We start from the raw sequence: 20,871 nt of genomic DNA, 5'->3' as shown, positions 1-20,871 counted from the left end.
CCGCTAGGATGTTGGAGATGCCTGGTAGGTGAACCGCTGTCAGGGTAATTTGGTGACGGAGTGCCCAGTCTCAGATGCTCTGTGCCAGCTGAGAGAGGAGCGGTGACTTGGTGCCGCCCTATTTGTTTACATAGTGCATACTGGTGGTATTGTCGGTTTGAATGAGAACTGATTCTCCCTGAAGTAGAAGACGGAAAGACTTGAGCACAAGGAAAATGGCCATTAGTTCGAGTCTGTTGATGTGCCAGGAACGTTGAGACAGGGTCCACTTGCCCTTTATGGATAGCCCCTGAAGATGTGCGCCCCAACCTCCCAGGGAGGCATCCGTGGTAAGGACGAGTTCTGGAGCAATGGTCAGGAAAGAAGTTACGGCAGCGATGTGGAACGGTTGAGCCCACCAGTGGAGAGCGGACCTCATCCGAGCGGTCACCAGGACCAAATCGTTGAAAGAGCCGGTGACCTGACGCCACTGTTTGTCCAGTTCCTCCTGAATTGAGCGACTCTTGAGCCTGCAATTTGGGATCAGGGAGATGCAGGAGGACGCCATCCCGAGAAAAGATTTCAATACACGAACTGAAACTGACCCTTTTGAACGAAGGAGAGCCACTAGGTGTAGAATCCGCAGCTGACATTCGTGAAACACGAATGCCTTCGCCAGCAAAGTATTCAGAGTGGCGCCTAGAAAGGTCCTGCAGGGAACTGGATCGAACGGAGACTTCTCGGTGTTGATGGACAGACCGAGGGAGTGGAATAGAGTCTGACAGAATCGAGTGTCCAGAGACGCCTGATGACGAGATTGCGACTTGATGAGACAGTCGTCCAGGTAGGGAAAGATTTGAACGCCCTTCAAACGTAGATGTGCCACCACCGGGGCCAGAACTTTCGTGAAGACGCGAGGGGCGGAGCGAAGGCCGAAAGGCAGAACATTGAATTGAAAATCTCTGCGCCCTACCCGGAAGTGCAAGTACTTCCGGGGTCTTGGAAGTATCGGCACATGGAAATAGGCGTCCTGGAGATAGATGGTGGTCAGGAAGTCGCCCTCCGAGAGAAAGCGGAGAATTTCTGCGAGTGTGAGCATGCGGAAGGATTGGCACTTCAGGTACTTGTTTAGGGCCCATAAGTCGAGGATCGGACGCCATTCGCCGGACTTCTTGAGGACTAGGAAAAAACAGGAATGGAATCCCATCCCCTTCTGAGACTTGGAAACCACTTCGATGGCATCTTTCTCAATCATGAGTCGAATTTGTTGAAAGAGCTCCTTGAGGTGAGCCGGAGGTGGACCAGTTGGAGGAGTATTTGGAGGGAACTTGACAAACTCCAAAACATTGCCTTTTGACACAATGTCCAACACCCTGAAGTGATTGAAGACCAATTTGAGCGGGGAAGGCAAGTCATTGCTTCTTAGAAGCGGAGCTTCTGTAGGAAGACTTTTCTCTGTATGACTTGGTAGACTGTTGCAGATAGGACTGCTGTGACTGGGAGGAATATCTCTGATTTCCTTGACCGTAGGAGCGGTACTGGTTGGATTTGCCGCGAAAAGAAGAGGAAGTGCTGCGTCCGCGTGCACCACGAAAAGGCTGCTTGCGAAACTGCAAAGTGCCTAGGGCACGAGCCGTCTCGTGTCCTTTTTGATGGTTTGAAGTGCGTCGTCCACATGCTGGTCAAAGGGCGATTCGCCGTCATAGAGCATGTCGAGGATTTTCGCCTGAACCTCCTGGCGAAAAGAGGTGGAACAAAGCCAGCCCTGACTACGTAAAACAGCTGCCCCCGCAAGCTGACGAAAACCAGTGCACGCAATGTCCACAGAGCAGTCAATCTTTGATGACGCTACCTGGCCGCCAAGACCTGGAACTCCCTCCCGACCGACCTGCGCCTGACCCAAGACCACCTCTCCTTCAGGAAGAAACTCAAGACCTGGCTGTTCGAGCAGTAACGGCACCCCGCCCCCCCCCTAAGCGCCTTGAGACCCTACGGGTAAGTAGTGCGCTCTATAAATGTCTTGATTGATTGATTGATTGATGACGCTCTCTCTCCCTCCTGAAGAATCTTAAGAGCCTCTGCTCTGGAGGGCTCAGGAATGAGGTCGATAAAAGAAGACATATCCGACCACATCTGGCGGTCGTAGCGGCCCAGAATGGCCAGAGAATTCGCAGCCCTCACGGTGGTAGAAGGCATAGTTGAAAATTTTCGCCCAATGGCATCAAGACGACGTCCTTCACGGCCAGGAGGTGCAGTAATAGGAGAAGGCGGATTCCTGGAACGGCGCTGTGTGGCCTGGGTGATCACGGAATCGGGTTTAGGCTGCGCTACCAGGCAAGCTGGAGAACCCTGGGGGGCCCTATATTTCTTCTCCAAACGAGGAAGAAGCGTCGGAATAGAATTTGGCGTCTGCATCAGTTTGACACCCTCATTCCAGATAAAGTCAATAATGGGCACTGCACGGACCTGTTTAAAAGGTTGACTCTTGAAATCATGAAGAAAACAGTCCTCATCCTTCAGAACCATAGGGAGTTTAAAGCGCAGCGCCGCTCGTTCCATAAGTTGGTGAAAACCAGCTATATCAACAGGGGTGGAATCCCCTGGACCCGAAGAGGGCGGCGACGGTGTTTGGATCTGATAATCGACCCAATCTGCCATGGTTCCATCATCATCATCAACTTCGCCGTCTTCCCGATCTGGGCGAACGTCATCATCCTCAAACAGTTGCCTGAATCTGAATAGATGGTGCAGATGGTGCCGATAGCGCAGATGGCCCTGGCAGTGCAGTAGAGGAAGGAGCCGCTGTAGTTTCAGGCACCGTAGGCTGAGGAGATCCATGGTGAGACGGTGGAAATCGTCTATTATAATTCTCCAACGTGTATTGGAGATTAGAAATGAGGGAGAGCGGTATTTGTGCTGTGGGAACCTGAGTAGAAGGTTCCTCCTCATGGAAGTAATGATCTTCCTTATCGTCCTCATAGTCCGGACATTTTATGACCAGCTCCGAAGGGCTTCGAGTTGCCCGAAATCTATCATCTTCCTCCTCATCCGAACCAGAGTCACGCTCCTAACCTGTGGTAAAAAGTGGAGATGGAGGCTGAGAGTGACGAGGAGTCGGAAGTTGATCCAAAGACACATGTCGACGTTGGAGCAGAGGGTCAACAGCAGGAGTCCCAGAACCGGATGATGAAATTGGCACCAGAGGCAATGATGCGAAGGTAGACGTCGACGACAGTAACTCCGTCGAGGGAACAACCACTGTCGATGACGATACCACCGCCGTCGACGAAGCCGCCGTTGATGGAGCCACCGTCGACGGAGCCGCCGCCGACGAAAAAGTCATCGACGGAGCGGAGCACCCGCCGAAGAGGAGGCTCTCTTCATAGAAGGCGTCGACGAGATTTGAAGCTCACACACACCATCGTCGACACCGACGACGTCGACGCAGCCTCCGTCAACGACCCGCTGGCACGAGTCGTCATCACTTTCGTCGTCAGAGAGCTAGAGACGGCAGATCTCGTCGTCGGACAGACCGTCGACGCTCCCGTCGACGATTTAGCAAGTTTTTTAGAGGAAACATGCGTAGAAGGAGCCGTGGACCCCTGAGAGTCAGACCTCGAGGGCGTAGGCGTAGCAGGAAGAGGTGGAGACACAACAGGAGCCTTCTGGAGTTGAAGCTTCCTCTTCTTTAGGAATGGAGATGGCAAGCCCTGCACACTGCTACGCTTAGAAGTGGCTCTAGACACACCTGACGCAAGGCTTTCTGCATCAGAAAGAGGTGAATCCTTATCCTTCAACCTCTGCAACCACAGGAGGAGACGCCCTTCCCTGTCCTTAAGGGTCTTGGTTGAGAAAGTCCTGCAAATTTTACATTTGCCTACCTCATGCTCTGGCTAGAGGCAGTAAATACACTTCTTGTGAGGGTCCCCTGAGAAGAGCCGCAATTTCCCACAAGAAGCACATGGTCGAAACAGACTTCTTACTTGAAGACATCCCAAAAACTGTAGAAATCCACAAAGAAATTGAAAAAACTGAGCAGAGCTCAGGGAGACTTCCTTCACACGGCGTGCCGTAGAAAATCTGAGGGCCTGAGCCTCTGAGGAGAAGGTTCTAGAAGGGGGGCTTGCGCCTGATTGGCTGCAGTTCGGACTAGCATAATGACATGGATATGCTATGAAAGTGCTTTTTTCTTTTAATGTATTCCTATGTGTTAATGCTAACCTTGGTACTTATGAGTATTTATGGTTTTAGAATGTATGCAATTATGTTTTTATATACATATATGATTGGTTTTATTGCTATTTTATTTACCGTGGGGCTCCCACTTCGACGACGGGAAATATTCAAGCATGTGAATCTATGAATGACAGCCCAATACCGGAGAAATACATAACTATATAAAGCAAGACAGAGTGGTTGCAAAGTAGCCAGATTGATTTTATAAACATCCAAACACATCAGCCTCACTTTACAGACTTTGCAGTGAAGTGCTACTTTTGTTTTCTCGTCTTTCTTTGAACAGCATTGTTGTCTCCAGGTGGGGAAGTGCACCATTCCTGGATGTATTGCAATACCTGGTTGATGGGTGGATTGGAAAACAAAATGTGTACCATGTCTCTGTGTTTATGGATCTGGTCTTTTTAAACCATACTGGTTACGTTTTGTAAGGATATAAGCAATGGGCATTGAAACGGTTCCCTTCAGGGCCCTGTAGTCATGGCCTTAACTTTTCAGGTAAAACCACTCGCGGATTTCTGAATAGTGAGAGAGAGATCGTTAAGGTAACCATGTTGTTTCTGCTTACATTTCTCATGCTTTACTTAATCTTGCATTCCCTATGAGTGTTTGCTTTTTTTTTTTAGGCAGCATATTACTCTTATCATGTGCATAATTTGAATTGAGCCACATTCAAGTGTTTATAGCGGGCACAATTAAGTTGTATCTGAAGGCAGTGCCAGTTTCTCTCAGTGGAAATTGCAAAAAACACAGTTGATGGACAGAATGTAGAACAATGTCATACATTCACCCCAGTACAAGGATCTGGGCCTAAATCCATCGTTTTTTTTGCACTCCACACCACCCTGGGTTAGACACTGGCTATATGCAAATCAGCTCTGACCCTGTGCCTCATGGGAACAGTCCAGTCCGAACTACCAAGCCATGTCTTTCCCAGACCGGAATCAGGCATCCAAGGACCGGTTTCTGGCTATCAGCCTTCATCAGCCAAAAAACGATGGATTTAGGCCCAGATCCTTGTACTGGGGTGAATGTATGACATTGTTCTACATTCTGTCCATCAACTGTGTTTTTTGCAAGTTTCTCTCAGTGGGGCAGTATGGTGTTCAGTGGGCGAGAGGATGTGGCACTATGGCCAGAGCTGTCGAATTTGGAACTGGGGAACCGGGTTCAGCCTTAATGACCAGTCCACCAGACCACTCTACTGAGGGAGCATATTCCCATGCTAGAACTTAGAAGCCCTGATGTCTTAGCACAAGCAGGTGTACCCTAGTGGTGTCCATTGTGGGTTAACCTTGAAGGCCTGTCCACCACAATCCATACTAAAGTTCATCTCCAGTCTTGCAGGCAAGCCTACGAAGCTGCATACCCTAGAGCAACAGTGATCCAGTCACACTGACTGTCACTGAGGTCACATGAACCTTGAGCAGGTTAGTGCGGTGCAAACGGTGTGACCGCACTGGGTACCAATTCCGGGTGGGTGCGTAGTGTTTGCAAGCATATTATGGTTTTTAAAAAACTTGCTGCCTCCTTCCTGGCCTCCAGCAATTATCAGCAACACTAAAAATGTCATGATAACTTCAGTGATTAATGTTCTTCCTAAAGAGAGACCGGAATCGGAGTTTTGTCTAGTGGAAGGGTTGACTCCTGGAAAGGTAGAACAGAGGGTTAATGTGCCTGCTGCAAGGAACATGTACCATGCAGATCACAAAGTGCACATAATGTTAACTAGGTTAGTAGGTCACTGCTTTTGTCAGAGAGGTCCTTTTAACAGTATTATTTTTCCTCATGGCAGTTATGACGCGTCTTGGTTGGATTCTCCACACTGTTTTTCCTCCAACACAACACACCTCTCATACACCCAACAGCACTCAGGAACACACCTATCACGACCTACCCCCTCATGAACAAGCCCATAGACTAGCCTTGCGAAACAATACCTTCATACAGATGCTACACCACACTCAGCAGGCCAGTAATACCACCAATTGTTGGATATGTGGCCGCATCCCACCTCATCAGAAAAAGGGAGGGATGCCTCTTTTTCCTTTCCAATTCTCTTATAATGGAACTTGTGAAGCCTGGTTCGCCCTAATAACAGCTGACGATACTACCCCCACCTCCTGCCCTGACGGAAATAATTCATGCAAGAATGGGTGGCCTTGGGGGGATTTAAACAAGGTACTCAATACTGCCTGTTACCCTAAAAAGGAGGGAAATCCTCAGGCGACAGGTACAGTCCTAGAAAGTGAAGAATACAAGCAAGGGAACATGACCATGTCCTACAAGATGTTAAATACCAAACCTAAAAAGAATGCTGGTCCCCCTTCCATCTCGGTCTCACAAGTAAAAGGACACCTGTGCATCCAGAAAAATGGCTCTGTTCCATTAGGACACAGTGACTGTCATACCACTATAAGTTTTGAAGACAGAGGAAAGTCCTCATTTCTAGCATCTCGCCATACTTATTTCGTCTGTGGCCAAACGGCCTATGTGCAGCTGCCCTTGAACTGGGGGGGAACTTGCTATATAGCATTCCTGTTACCCCTGTCTTTGTGGCCCCATCCACTTACCACCAAGACATCCTAGTGCACCATGTCAGATCGTCCTGGGGATGGCAACTGCCGTCAGCAGCAGGTATAATATTCTTGATAATAACTGAATGCTGCCTTTGCATCCAATGTGGTCCTGCCCTGTGCGGTCTATGCGCTGCAAACTGCATTCCTAAACCTCTTGTCCAGCAGAGAGAAAGGGAAAGAATTATGCTACAAGAATGTATAGATGATCTCATGCAAATTGAGATATAATGTAGGTACACTCTGGGGCAAGGAGGGAATGTGGAAATAAAATTGACAATTGTGCCCCATCATTTCCCTGTTTCTGCCTGGTAGTCATTTTTCTCAGACAAACACCCATTTTGTGTGTGACATGCTCTCAGCAACTTGTCTGAAAACTGCCCTTCACATCCCCATTGAATCTTGCACAACCCCCTGCTCCTTGTGGTCGAGCCAATTCCAAGAAGCCTGCCTGTGTGCCTTCCCCCAGTTGTGCCAGAGACTCAGCCACATCCTGTCCATTGTTGGTAACTCAGCCTGTCACACCAACTGCCCTGTGACCACCCCCAACTGAAAGAGGAAGCACGAGGTTAGGCCCTGAAACCACACCAACTAATAGAGGAAGCACAAGGTTGTACACTGTGAACACACACATTTCTGTGGTTCTGCCAATTCTGGGAACCAGCAGCAGATAGTTCCTGTTCTTAACTGGAAGACACCCTGCACCTGGCATCTTAGTTCATTGACCACCCCTTCCTGTGCTTCAGCCAATTCCCAGAACCAGCAGATAGTTCCTGTTTTAAGAAATAGTTACTGCAAGCCAGAGAGCAGATGGTCTCTGTTTTACACAAGATAGTTCCTCTTTTTGACTCTTGTGGTTCAGCCAATTCCCAGAACCAGCAAGATAGTTCCTGTTTTACACAAGATGGTTCAAGTTTCTGACATGAAGCACGAGCACAAACCCCAAATGAGGAAGCCTCCCCCTTCCAACTGTCAGACTATTTCACATCGCAAGTCCCCTCACGAAGCCTAAGACACGCCCCCATTTCTTCACACTCTGCTCCTCTTGCTGATCTTTGTTCCTCTATCTGCCACGACCTGTTTGTTCCTCTATTTTGCCTCATGACCAAGACTGTATAAAATGTTCGGCTGTTAAAAATAAAGACCCCCACTTCAAGAGAGGGACTTGAGAGATTGCTCCTGTGCCCGCTTGGTGCTGGAAGCGCTCCCCTTAACTTGAGTTATTGGTCTCCTCCTCCTTCATTTGAGCACCACGGACTCCTCGCTTTGCATTGACAAGAAGTTATGATTTATTGAGCATAGAAATTCAGAAATGAGGTAATAAGTAAATTTAATTTACCACAGTACGCCTCACCCATTGGTACCTCCATCGGCCTTGTTTCAGCAGTAGTAGCTGCAACTCACCAAGGATCGGCAATGCAGGATTTGTACGCACATCTAACTAAGTTTGCAAACTTCACAGTCGCTCTGCTTCATGCACAAGCACTTTTAACATGTGCTACCTGCTCTGGAGCCACTGGAATTATGCAGCAATGGGGGACAAAATGATGCTGCAGTGTTGACTAAATTATGCAACAAAAAAAGGCTGCAGACATTTTTACACGTTAAGTCTCTGCAAAGATTCTGCCTCATTAGTATCAGTATAACATAAATGCAGCAGTGAGAAAGGTGATCAGTCAACCTCTGCAAAGGGCCGTCCACTTTGCAGCAACTGAAGTCACTTTTTTAAGTATATTTTTATCCGTTTGAGCTACAAAAATGATTAGTTAAAACTGTAATATTTGGCTGGACTCACAGGCGGATGACGCATTGTCCTGAAGGGAACAGGGGTGGCACCTAGGGCTCCAGGTCAGGGCCGCCGTCGGGGGGGCCCTGTAGGACTTGCGTTGCACTGGGCTCTTTTGGCTATGGCTATTCTACGATGGGGCATGCTGCACTCTTGCCATGGGGAGTTTTTGAGCGGGTGGTGGGCGGGGATTATGATTTATCTGTACTGCTGGGTTCAACATTGGAGGTCTAATGGGGCTTTGTCAATGTGTGGGGGGAGGGGTCTGTCGGGGTAGGTGGGTATGTTCATTCTTTATTGAATCTGCGGCTGATTTTCTTTGTAAATTTTCTATGAACTTCCGCTGCTAACTGATGTGCACATGTTATGGAGCTGGTTTTTCAATATAAAGATTTAAAAAGAAAGAAAAAAAACAAAACTGTAATATTATGCAGCGGATGATGTATTATGTGGCAAATATGGCAGAGCCATAATTATATTGAAAACATTTGCAAACTAGGATATTTTGCCATTCATGTTTGAACTGCTCTTGTGGAAGAAGGAAGGAGAAATGCTAATGAGAGAAACTGCATGGCTTGGAGACAAATGGCTTGTGATTCCACTTTTAAGCGTATTTGGGACATTGTGTGATTGGAAATATATCCCACTTTGTGAATGTACTTAAATGCCAATAACTCCTATTAAACCTTAAATAATCAAGTATATCCATTGGTTGAATTAAATAACACAATAAGCTGCAACTGGTCAGTGAAATGCCAAACAAATGCTAAAAATTGGGATGTTTGGCACATTCTGGCCTCACCTCTGACTCCACCCACCCACTGATCCAATCCTTGGGTTATCCCTGCCCTCGGAGTCTCCGCCCACAGTTCCCCTACTTTTTTTCCCCCACTTCGACCACTGGTTATATTGCTTCACTATTCACATCTAGCGCCTACAGAGGGCAGGAGGACTTTCATTGGACGATGTCCAAAACATTGAGTGCATCTGAAATTCACATTATGTCCTCCGCTTCTGAGGAAAGCTCAGTTGAAATGTAATTATGTGACCACATGGAGGCGATGATATGTTGCTTTCATTTCCCCATTAGGTATGGGTGTTGGCAATCGTGTCATTTTTGAGTGAGACTTTTTCCTCAACGTACAATTGTACGATGTGTCATGCTAGTTTCTCTGAAAATGCAAAACAGTGATCAGCCTGCCCCATCTGCAGGGCTCCAGCAGCTATAATGAGAGTTATGCATGCCAACACCCCCAAATAGGTGTTGACAAGTGTTTATTTTTTTACATAAGCTCCCAATAACGTCCCGGGAGCAAGTCATTTAAAAATATAACCGTGCCGACTTGGGCTCTACAACTTCAATTTTTTAGTGCAATTCTTACATTTCAGTAATGTAGAGCTACCCGGTCTGATTTTCTGGATATTTCTTATTACTAAGTTATATTTATATATTCTAGATTTTTTTTTCAAACAAAACTCCTGCCAGTGTAGTTATTTATTTGTATACTTAGTTAGCACTGTGGTTTTCCGGTGGACAAGTTGTGTAACCTGGCTGCAAAATAACAAATGAATTTAAATGTTACAAATAGTGCACCGAAACACTTTGTGAAACAAAATAAACCAAAATTGCTATACCTCACCATTATACAAACCTAAAACCATATGGGGTAAAAGTATGAAGAAAATAGAAAAGTGTCAACACTTCAACTTCATAGCAAAACACAGGCCCACGACATTTTCACAAAAAAATAGCACCACTCACATCAAAATGTACACCAGTAACAAATATTAATCAAAATGCTTGCAACAACCAACTCTTCCAATGTTCCCAGTGAAACTTCACTACAAATTCCTAAGAGCAGTGTTCCCAATAATTGCCCAAAAAGTACCACCCAACATAAAACCCCAGGCAGGAAGTACTCTCTTGCAATCTACAGAGACAGATATCCGGATGCTGCGACGGGTGCACACAAACAGATAGATGGGAGTGTGCATTAAAACTAAGGTTGGGCGGAATTTGCGTAGTCGTGCTACGCAAAGCTCCACGAAATAGTAAAAAATCTCTGCGAACACGTGGAATTGCTTGTTCCACCCATTCACAATGCTTTTTTCCTGTTCGCAAACACGCACTTTGAAATTGCGAACAAGTAAAAAATTCCGCGTTCTCCGCGGAATGCGAAATTACCTAAATTCCGCAACTTCTGCGAGCGGAACGGAATTTACTGCCCAGGCCTAATTAAATGTCTCAACTTTACCACACTACTGCCAGAAGAAACAAACTGGGACAGGTACCCACACTGAACACACATGACAGCAGAGTATGTTTAACTTTGTTAAATGTTTTAGAAAAATGGCACAATTTTCTACAACAACAAAGAGGCAAGGCACTCACCAACACATCAAGGAAATTTGATATGGCTCTCCATGCTCGGCAGGATAAATTGGTACACAAATTAGGTCTATGAAGACGACCACCCCCATCTATCTCCCCAACCCACCACATTCCAGTTCTACAGCAAGAAATTATTCTAGGACTACAGATTCCTAGTCTAGGCAAGCACAACCCTCGCAAAGCATAGGATATTAAACCGTTGCAGCACACCGGAACTCATTTTCACCGCTCAGACTCACTGGTGACTCATGCGGTCGGCTAAAACTCCTGCACTGACCTACTGTACACGCACCCAGCAATTAAGCTCCTCGCACATCAGACAGCCTTTCCATGGACTGGAGGGCATGACGTCGTTTGCTAACAGCAGGAGCGGCCTTAGGCATGTGCACCTGCACAGGGCAGCCAAACCCCAGGGGCCTCCACGCCTATATATATCTTTAATATAATAATCCTCTGAGGATGGATACATATTTGTGTGGTGGCCCCTAGCAGGGATTTGGCGGCCTCCGGCTCTGTTCCACTTCCAAACACCCTGACCACCCCCCCTCTTCCGGGGCCCCGCCCGGACCCCCTCTTCCGGGGCCCCCTACCTACGCTCCCTGCCAAGCGCCGCCATGAGCCTAGAGCCGCCCCTGCTAACAGTACCGTTGGGCGTTTATGAGTGCTTGGTTATTTTCCTTCTTGACAACATTTTCAAAATTGTAGCCAACTTGACAGTGTTATAACTCAAAAGTATCTTCACAGTTATAGGACTCAGGCAGGATTGATCAACTAGATCAATTATAAAACCGGTTGCTTCTATAAACCGTTTTACAGGATATGCAGGAAAAGGGAATAACAAAAGATGTAGCTACAGCTTCACTTATCCTCTGGCAAAATGACAGTCCACTTAGGGTAGCATGCCTAATATTCTAGGAGACAGAATACATGATCCAAGCCGAATAGAACAAACTGAGCATGATTACTGACACGGGGTAACTCTATGCGGTTACAACCCACAAGTAACATATCTGCTTTTAGAATGTTAACAGATTATGCTAACACTTTATATTTTTGTCTGGAGTAAAATATGAAATCATAAATGATTAACACTTATATCGCCTATTAAAAGACTTGTATCACTTCTAACTATTTAAAATTAATATCAAACATACCTGGGTGGTGGTTTCTCCAGTGATGAGGTTAATTTCTTCAGGTTTAGGTATCATATAGGTCGTTAAGGGGCTCACTACATGTACTTGTTTACCATCATGCCACGGTAAGACCCCTTCATGGTGAAGAAAAATATATGCATACAATGTACCGTTGTTTCGAGTTTTCTTTGGTACTGAGACATTAACCGTCCTAAATAAACAGAGATATATTACCAAGGATAGTGCAGTAACAAATGTGCATTCTTTCACACATGAAAAAAACCTTCTGTATATAATACATACTCAAATAGATACTTTAAAATTGCTTGAAAGTACTTCGCAACAATAATGGATGCAATTGTGATTTTCTTGTCATTCTAGTCCTTGCATGTATGCATGCGAGGACCAGATTCTAAAAAGTGCTACTTATCTGAAATCGGTAATCCACAAGAGTCATAGCTACACTGAGAAGAACAAAGAGGACACCTGAGATCCAGAGCTTTAAGTGGGATCAAAAAAGTGTGTTTTTGGGGCTGAGAGGTGGGGGGTGGTTCTCTATAATGGGTATGGCCTAAAAAACCGCAACTAGGAATCCTTTCCAAATGGCGTGGCCCATGTACTTTAGGGAGGGACAATAAAGCATGTAAAGAGTCCTGTGCTCTCTCTTCCGTGCCGTCTGGCCAGTATTTTGGTGCCCCTTTATGAGCGGTTATTGCATCGAGATTTCATACAATAATAGACATGCATCTACAATATGCCAGACTGATTAGTCTTTCCATGGCTATCAGACAAATTATGAATATTTAGACAAACATTTTTAAATTCTGAAGAAGAAAAAAAATCAGACTGCGAATTAAATGTTACTGAGGTCTGTGTAAAGGATAGAGGTCGTTAGTGTCCCTTTCCCTTCAGTTCTCCCCTTTACACCACTTTACTCTGTAGTCTTCGTTAGACGTATCCCTTTTCTTTTCACCTTTTTCTGAATTCACCCATCTGCTATTACACACCTCGTCTGTTTCTTCTGCACCCTCTTTTCACTCTTCTGCATGCTCTTCCATACATCTCCTTCACTACACCATCCCTCACAAAATGTGCACCCACTCATGTAAGCACTGCTTTTTTTCACTTTTGCACTGCAATAATTTGATAGCTGTTTACCTCCTTCACGCGCTTTTGTCTAGAATCACAATTAGGATTGTGGACACCGCTCTGTGCTATCTGCAGGTAGGGCAGGGAACGGATGAGCATGTATTCTGTACTGGCTTCACACAGGGATAGCGAGAGACCACCCACCTAGTTACATTCTCCCAGAATCAGATCTATGCACAAATGGGTAATCAGGTATATTAAAAAGAAAAAAGCAAGACAGGTCAAGGGAATCACTCAAAGACCCTACTGGGAAATACAAAGATTCTGGAGTACACACCCCACCCATTAATAGAGCCATGCTTAATCGTCTGCACCTATCCATACCATGATAGGGTAATACCATCAGGGCGGACTCAACTACAAGTGGCAATTCATATACAAGATATCTATCTGGATAAAGCAGGGGTCCAGTTTAAGTGGAGAAGAGAGTTTTAAACAACTTCACGTATACCCTGTCAAAACTACATTTATTAGTAGGGTATTGTGGGTTTATTAAAAATTAGTACAGGGTTCTGACTGAGTGTTATTCTCTCAATCCCCCTAGTTTTTGCCAACATGTTTCGGCTCTCACAACGAGCCCTAAGGGGTCTGGGGCTTTCCTCAGGGCTAAAAGTATTTGTCCCTGCCTGTTCAAAAATGCATTCCATGCACTCCAATGAGGCATAAAGCTCTCATCTGACAAGAAAAGGGTCCTTCTGTTTTACAGGGATACTTTTTTGTGATCATGTGTGTCAGGCAGAGGGGACCATCTTGTTGTCGCACATGTTCCAAGGTTCTGGTATCGTAACTTCACCTAGACAATCTGCCTGGACCGCCACCGACCCTTGCTCCGTCTTCTGTCTTGTTCTTTTCTTTCTAATATAGCTGGTTACCCTTGTGTGCATAGATATGTATTCTGAACACCTTTAAGCCCCACTGGCAGGCACTTTGAGAAATTAGCACTGCCTTTAGCCTCAACTGCAGAGCTCTGAAACGTACTGTTACCCATTCAACATCTATCTCACACAGACATTTACATGCAACCCAGTTCACACTATGCACTATTAAAGAGTAATATGCTGTGTCAAAAAAAACTAAAGGAAAACAACATCCTGGAAAAAGCGAATACTCTTTGGAAAGTAAACTAAGTAATAAACATTGGCAAAGCCAATAGGTCTTGGCAATGGCCGAGCTCCGAGATTTTGGCATTGTTAATGTGACTCACTCTGTGTAGAAGTAACCATGACATGCAGGATGCTACAAAAAATCCCCAGTAACTTTCAGTTTCTCCGGGCTCCCGAGCTGTGTGCTGTTGTAAAGCAGGCTCAGTCTCTCAGACGTACAGTGGGGGTTACAATGTGAACTGAGGACACAAAACATCTCGCTATCAGCTGAGTTGGCTGAAGTGGTTACAGAAAATCCTGAAAAAAGCCCACCACCGCGCATCATGACAAGATCTGCCCCGCATGGTAAAACCACCTCTTCCGCTATGATTCCAGATCCACCACAAAAGAGGAAGCGGGGAGGGGGCCCTCAGAGACAGAAAGCTACCAAAACTAAAAGGACGGACAAACATGGAGGAACTGTATCTTCGCAAACTCCAACAACAGCGGACATATTGCCAAATACGACTGGTGACTTGACTTTAGATACTTCAGGTGATTACCCCGGTAAAATTAATGATGCCATGTGGTTGGAATTGGGTAATTTAATTACATCTTCTCGGTCCCCTATCATCAACAGGTTGACAAAAGTTGAGGAAAGATTAACCAATTTTGAATCAAAGGTCATAAAGAACCTCTGTAATTTAGAGAGGACCCTAGTAATAGGCTAACGGGTAATACACATAATGACTCTAGTAACCCGGTAGTTGTAAATCTTATTCCTCCTAAACCCCCGGTAGATAGGCAAATACCACCAATGCCAACAGCGTTGGGGAGGGATGCAGCCAGTACCCAGGACGTGGCATATATGGGAGGTAAAGTGGGCGGGTCGGAGGTTACTTTTAGTGATCCTGTGCAGGTTAACTTGGGTATTCAGGGAGGGGAGGAAAGCAGACCATGTGCAGGGACTGTGGGGTATAATAGCTCAGCCCCAGAGGGTCCCCAGATCTTGCATCTCCCTCCAGCCGCTGCCCCCCTGGTTGTGGTTTTGCGGAATGTCCCAGTCCTACAGGATGGACAGAGAGAAACCACTGACCAGTTGATGGCCAAAGTTATGCATTGGCTCACAACTCAACTGAAGGAGGTTGGGGTTTGGGATTGTGATATTTGTAAGCAGTTGATTATGGCCAGACGTTCCGCTTGGGTTGGATATTCTAGGAAGGATGGGAGAAGGGACTGTGTGGTTGTCAATTTTAATAATGAGGGAGTTGTGATTTCATAGCTAGATTGTATAGGGAGTATTAACCTAGATTGTCATCCTAGTAAAATCTCTTACCGCTAGGGTTTTTTTATAGACCCCATCATTCTATTCTGAAAGGGTGGCCAATGCCCCGTGAATTAAATTATCAGAGAGCATTTAATGGATTATCGCAGAGATGATTCCATTTAAACCTAATTAATAGAAAGGGCTCTATATTTCAAATTTAGGGTAGGCCTACTTCCAGTTGGGAATCTGACCTCCAGGTGGAAGGTCCCGGCACAGTCAATCCCCTTCTGCCCCTTTTGTGAGACCAGGATAGAGTCAGTTCCCCACCTGTTGTTTGAATGCCCGGCCTATGCAGTTCCTCGCCGCAGATGGTTGAAACCACTCTGCAGAGAGCTTGGGACAAGATCCCACAAGGAGGCCCAACGAATTTTGAAAACGGACCCGTGGCCCCTGTTTGCATGTGGAATGGCGAAATTTCTAGGTTGGGCATGGCGTATTAGATCCACTAGGCTTTTGTACCTTGTTTAATATGTATTTTTAGACTGTTTTTATCGTATTTATTTGCGCTATTTGAAATATGAACTGTATGCTTTCTATTTTATGTATTGGCTTTTTAATTGTTTTTATGTATATGTATTGCTTTTTAAGATATGCATCATATCGAAATAAAGCCTAATTGACTGACTGAAATTAATAGATGTTCTCCCTTGTCCGGTTTAGACAACTGTGATTGACTACCTCCAGTAAGTTTTTTACTTACCGGAGAATATTAGTGCATGGTCTCCTTTATCTCCTGTGATTAACTTGGCAATACAGCCAGATGTTTTAAACTCTGCCGGGAGGAGCTCAAGCGAGAGAATTTTTGTTAGGGAGAATTGCACTGTTGGATGTAAGAAAGGGCCTATTATAGAGGTTGAGCCAAATCATGTCAGCTCCCCATTGCAGGAACATCTACATATTAAGACATGGAATGTAGCAGGGGCGAGGAACTAACTGCAGGATGAGAATTGGCACAAAAGTATTCAACAATGCGACGTGGTTCTAATACAAGAGACTTGGCTCTTAGACAATTTCTTTGTAAACGGGTTTAAGACTATATCAACAAATGCTATGCCCTCAAAGGCAGGTAGGGCCAGTGGAGGTTTAGCAGCACTTATATAATTGTCTAGGCTGACTTTAAACATTTTTTACACTAAAGTGCCAAATTTTCCGTTTTTATTTCAGCAAAGGGATTACAGGACATCTTAGTGATACATTTTTATAGTAATATTTTTAATGCTTCACGACACGAGATTATCACATTCTTGGATGAAGAGTTGATGGACTTCATGAAAAATGTAGGTTTAGATAGTTCCCTAATTTGGGCAGGAGATTTTAATATTGAACCATGTAATCTTATATCGGGGATTCAATGTGGATACGAAGAGGAACTAGGCTGTGCTTTTGGATACTTTCTGCACAATAATTATGGGGAAAGTATTAATTTTGTCATGTCCAAGTACAATCTAGAAATTACGGAAAAGGTCATAAAGGGGAGTGGAGGCGAGGATATGGGTTCTATTCGTACCTATGAAGGAGTAAGATCATCCTCGTGCATTGATCACTTCATCACCTCAATAAATCTTAGGCCCCATATATCGGAATGTTCAATTCTTCCAAGTTTATTGAGCAACCACTACCCCCTGTCAATAACCTTAAATTCTGTTATGCTACAAAAACCTGGACTAAGTTCCCACGCTGTGGATATAAATATACAGGGGCAAAATGGGATCTCAATCAAATGGGCAGGGGTTGATCCAGTAGTTTCTACAAATAGGATCCTACAAAAAATGAATCATCAGATTATAACCTGCCTTGATAAATCCTCATGTAGTATAGATATAGTTATGGCCTTTCAAAGTATTTTGAACGTTATTGCTGATAACCTGCGAAGGAATCCTAAGACTAATGTATCGCATTACCCAAGATGGTTCGATAATCAATGCTCTAGATTAAATAGAGACTTAAAGTCCGCATTAAAAACCACCCCTCGTAATAGAGAGGAGATTAATACTTTACGGAAATTATATAAAGAAACTCTTAATCTAAGAAAATTGGAGATTAGGGAAAATGCCTGGGAGAACCTGATCAAAGCTGCCGAGACTAAGGACTAGACTCTTTTATGGAAAACCCTGAATCAACCATTCTTCAAAGATGTCCAATCTGTAAAAATTGACACATTGACACTGTAGGAACTCCTGCAGACTGGATAACCCATTTTGATGCAATTTTTAATGAGATACATCAGGGTATTGTAAATACTGAGGATAAAACTGTCACCAGAAGCTCCAATGTCAATTCATGAAAGATGAATGAATGGGGTCCGTGACCATCACACTCGTGCACAACGAGCTACCCCCATTCCAATCCCAGCAAAGCCCCCCCCCCCCCCCCCCCCCCCCCCCCCCCCCAGCCATCAAAATGACATGAAATTGTTTAGGCCCCAGCATCGTCAATAACAGTCCAGTGACGGCGAATCCTCTGAAAGTTTCTCTAGGAGAGTCCTTCTTTCAGAAGTGATTGCAGCAGAGTCTGGTCTGGACCTTCAAGATCGGGAGGAAGCTGGCATGGGCTCCGCCATGGTCTTAATCTGCAACAGTTCACATGCAGCCGACAATGAACAAATTTGGTGTAGCTTATCTTGCAATCTAAAGACAATACGAAAAGGGTGGCCCCAGGAATTGAGAACTTTCTGGTCTCGGAGGAAAGTGGTGACCGGATGAAACTTGCGTCTCTTCTGGAGAGGTATGGCCGAAAGACCCTGATACAAATGAAATGTATGGCCCTGGAACTGCAGTGGTTGTGGGTCTCTGGCCTTGCGAAAAATCAGTTCTTTTAGCTTAACAGAAAATAATACACCTTTCAGCCCGCATAGAAAATTTGGAAAATAGATCTCGAAGAAACAACATAAGGGTGATGGGGGGGCCCTCTGGCTGCGGAAGTAGATGATATTAAAGCCTACATGACTGCCCTTTTCGTCCAGATCTTGGGAGATACACTAGCTTTGGTAATCCACCTGGACAAGAACCACAGCGTGGGCATGCTGAGACCCAGAGACTCACGGCCAACTGATATTTTGACCTGTGTTCATGATTTCCCTCTAAAAGACCACAATGGTCTTTTTTTAAGTATGAGAATAGCACTGCTCGGTCTCAGTCAGGGCAGGACTGGCGTATGCTGGGGCCCATTCACCAGCGGATTGTCTCTGCGATAATACGGCCCCTAAGCCAGAGGGGCTGGCGTCGAATGACAAATTTGATTCCGGCTGGGGTCAAAATAAACAAACATGGTGTCTGCAGACAGGGCTCGTTTGGTTGCCCGGAAGGCCTCCTCCTGGGGGGTTCCCCAGGTCCATGTGGCATTGGCCTTGGTCTATTCTCAAAGAGGCACAGTGAGGGCTATCAGGTTCTGGGTGAAACGCCTGCAATATGTGACCATTCCTAAAACATGCGTACTTCAATAACAGTAGTGGGCGCCAGCACGGATTGGATGTTGTGGACTTTTACAGGATATGGCATGACCCCCTCCTCCGAGAAACAGAATCTAAAGAACGCTTACACCTTTTAAATTAACACATTTTTCTTTGTGGAGCACAAGATCGTTTTTCTTTAGTCTTTGAGAGGTGACTTGTAGACGGTCGAGTAGTTCCTCCAGTGTCGGCATGGACCAGAATGTCATTATGGACATTTATGACTCCTGTGAGGCTAGCCAAGACCCCCTGATCGGGTCTTGAAATACTTCTACAGCGCTCAACACTCCGAAACTGAGGCATTTGTACCTCTGCAGACCTACATGGGTGCAAAAAGTAGTAATAGCTCTAGATTCTTTGGCAAGCATTAGCTGGTGGTGCCCTGCACAGAGGTCCATTTTGGAAAACCACCTGGAGCCACTGACTTCAGCCACGCTGTCCTCGACTGTGGGTGTGAGATGTCTTTCATGTCGGTTGGCCAGATTGGGCAGGCGCATGTCAACACAAATTCTGACTTCCCCCTGCTGTTTGGTTTCTAGTGCCACCACTATTTTGGGTACCCAGGGCATAGGGCCGTCAACCTTCTCGATGAGGTCTGCTTGCTCCAATTTCTACCGTTCAACTTCCACCTTGAAGCATAGATGAAAAGCTATCCTCCGATGTTTCAACACGACAGGTTGGATAGAATCATCAATGCATAAATGTATCAGATGGTCCCTGTGACATCCTATGCCTTCGAACCGATACAAACTCAGTCACCAGGTGGTCCACACTTTATAAGTGGATGCTGAAGGCACAAGTATAGAGTTGAAGACACTTTACTGTCTGGAAGCTTAACAGAATTCCTGAACCACCTTTGGTTACGTTCCACTTGGTACGAGTAGAGTGAGACTAATAGTCGATTTCTGCTGTGAAGACGCCGGCCAGAGTGAGTGGTGTGGATGATCCATATGCGAAAACCTGGGTGGAGGTGGGGCGTGAGATTGGTTAAAAGGGAAGTGTCTTTATGATATCTTGCGCCAAAATATTGATTAAGCTCCTGTGTCGATTAACGCTGGTATCCGATGGCCTGCCAGGGGAATGTTGCACTTGCAAATGTGCATCTGCGGATATCCACCAGGTTGGAGTGTACGGATAACATGACCATTTCCTTCTGGGTCATCGTCATTCATGTCCTCATCATCTTCTCATATAGTGGGAGACTGCACGTAGTTGATTGTTTTGGGTTTCTGCCCCTTTTTGGAGGCGGAAGAACAGCAGACCTTGACATAGTGGTTAGGCTTATTGCATGGTGGAAAACATTTTTCTTGAACAGGGCAGGGTCCTTGGTGTGGATATGACACTCCACAGCTGTAACACATGTTTGGGAGGAGAGTTGGATTTGCGGCGGGGTTTCTTTCCATTACTATTCACTGCACTAACTGGTTCTGTCTTTGCATGGCATTGCAGAACTCCTCCCGTATGTGCAAAGCGTACTTTTAAGAGTTTTTGAAACAATCCATTGTTTGCATGTCAGCCAAGAACATCCCTGGAACTTGGAGAATGTTCTCTCAGAGTTTAACGGAAGAGCAGCCCTGAATGAATTGGGTATGAATTTCATCATTGGTATCGGGCAAAGTGCAGGTGCTGGTCAAGTCTTTAAGGCAAGCATAAAAAGTGTCCACGGATTCTTCAGGTAGCTGGTGGGCCTGATAGAACAAAAACCTCTCATTGTCAGGATTTGCGAGGGGTTCAAAATGAGCAGCCAAAGCCTGTTTTAATAT

General features: G+C 45.5%; 1 protein-coding gene across 4 annotated transcripts in view; it reads right to left on the bottom strand.

Annotated features, from left to right (window-relative positions):
* The window catches only part of CLPTM1L (CLPTM1 like), a 2,174,700-nt gene that overhangs the window by 1,826,680 nt on the left and 327,149 nt on the right, over positions 1-20,871 (bottom strand). For all 4 annotated transcript variants that reach the window (XM_086965311.1, XM_086965312.1, XM_086965310.1 and 1 more), the window contains one exon: positions 12,124-12,313. In XM_086965311.1, the coding sequence (XP_086821437.1) occupies positions 12,124-12,313 (190 nt within the window). The remainder of the gene's footprint in view (positions 1-12,123; positions 12,314-20,871) is intronic.

Source organism: Lissotriton vulgaris, chromosome 4_1 (genome assembly GCF_964263255.1).
Source record: "Lissotriton vulgaris chromosome 4_1, aLisVul1.2, whole genome shotgun sequence".
Lineage (NCBI taxonomy): Eukaryota > Metazoa > Chordata > Amphibia > Caudata > Salamandridae > Lissotriton > Lissotriton vulgaris.
Note: the sequence above shows the minus strand (reverse complement) of the source record. Positions and strands in the feature narration are given on the sequence as shown.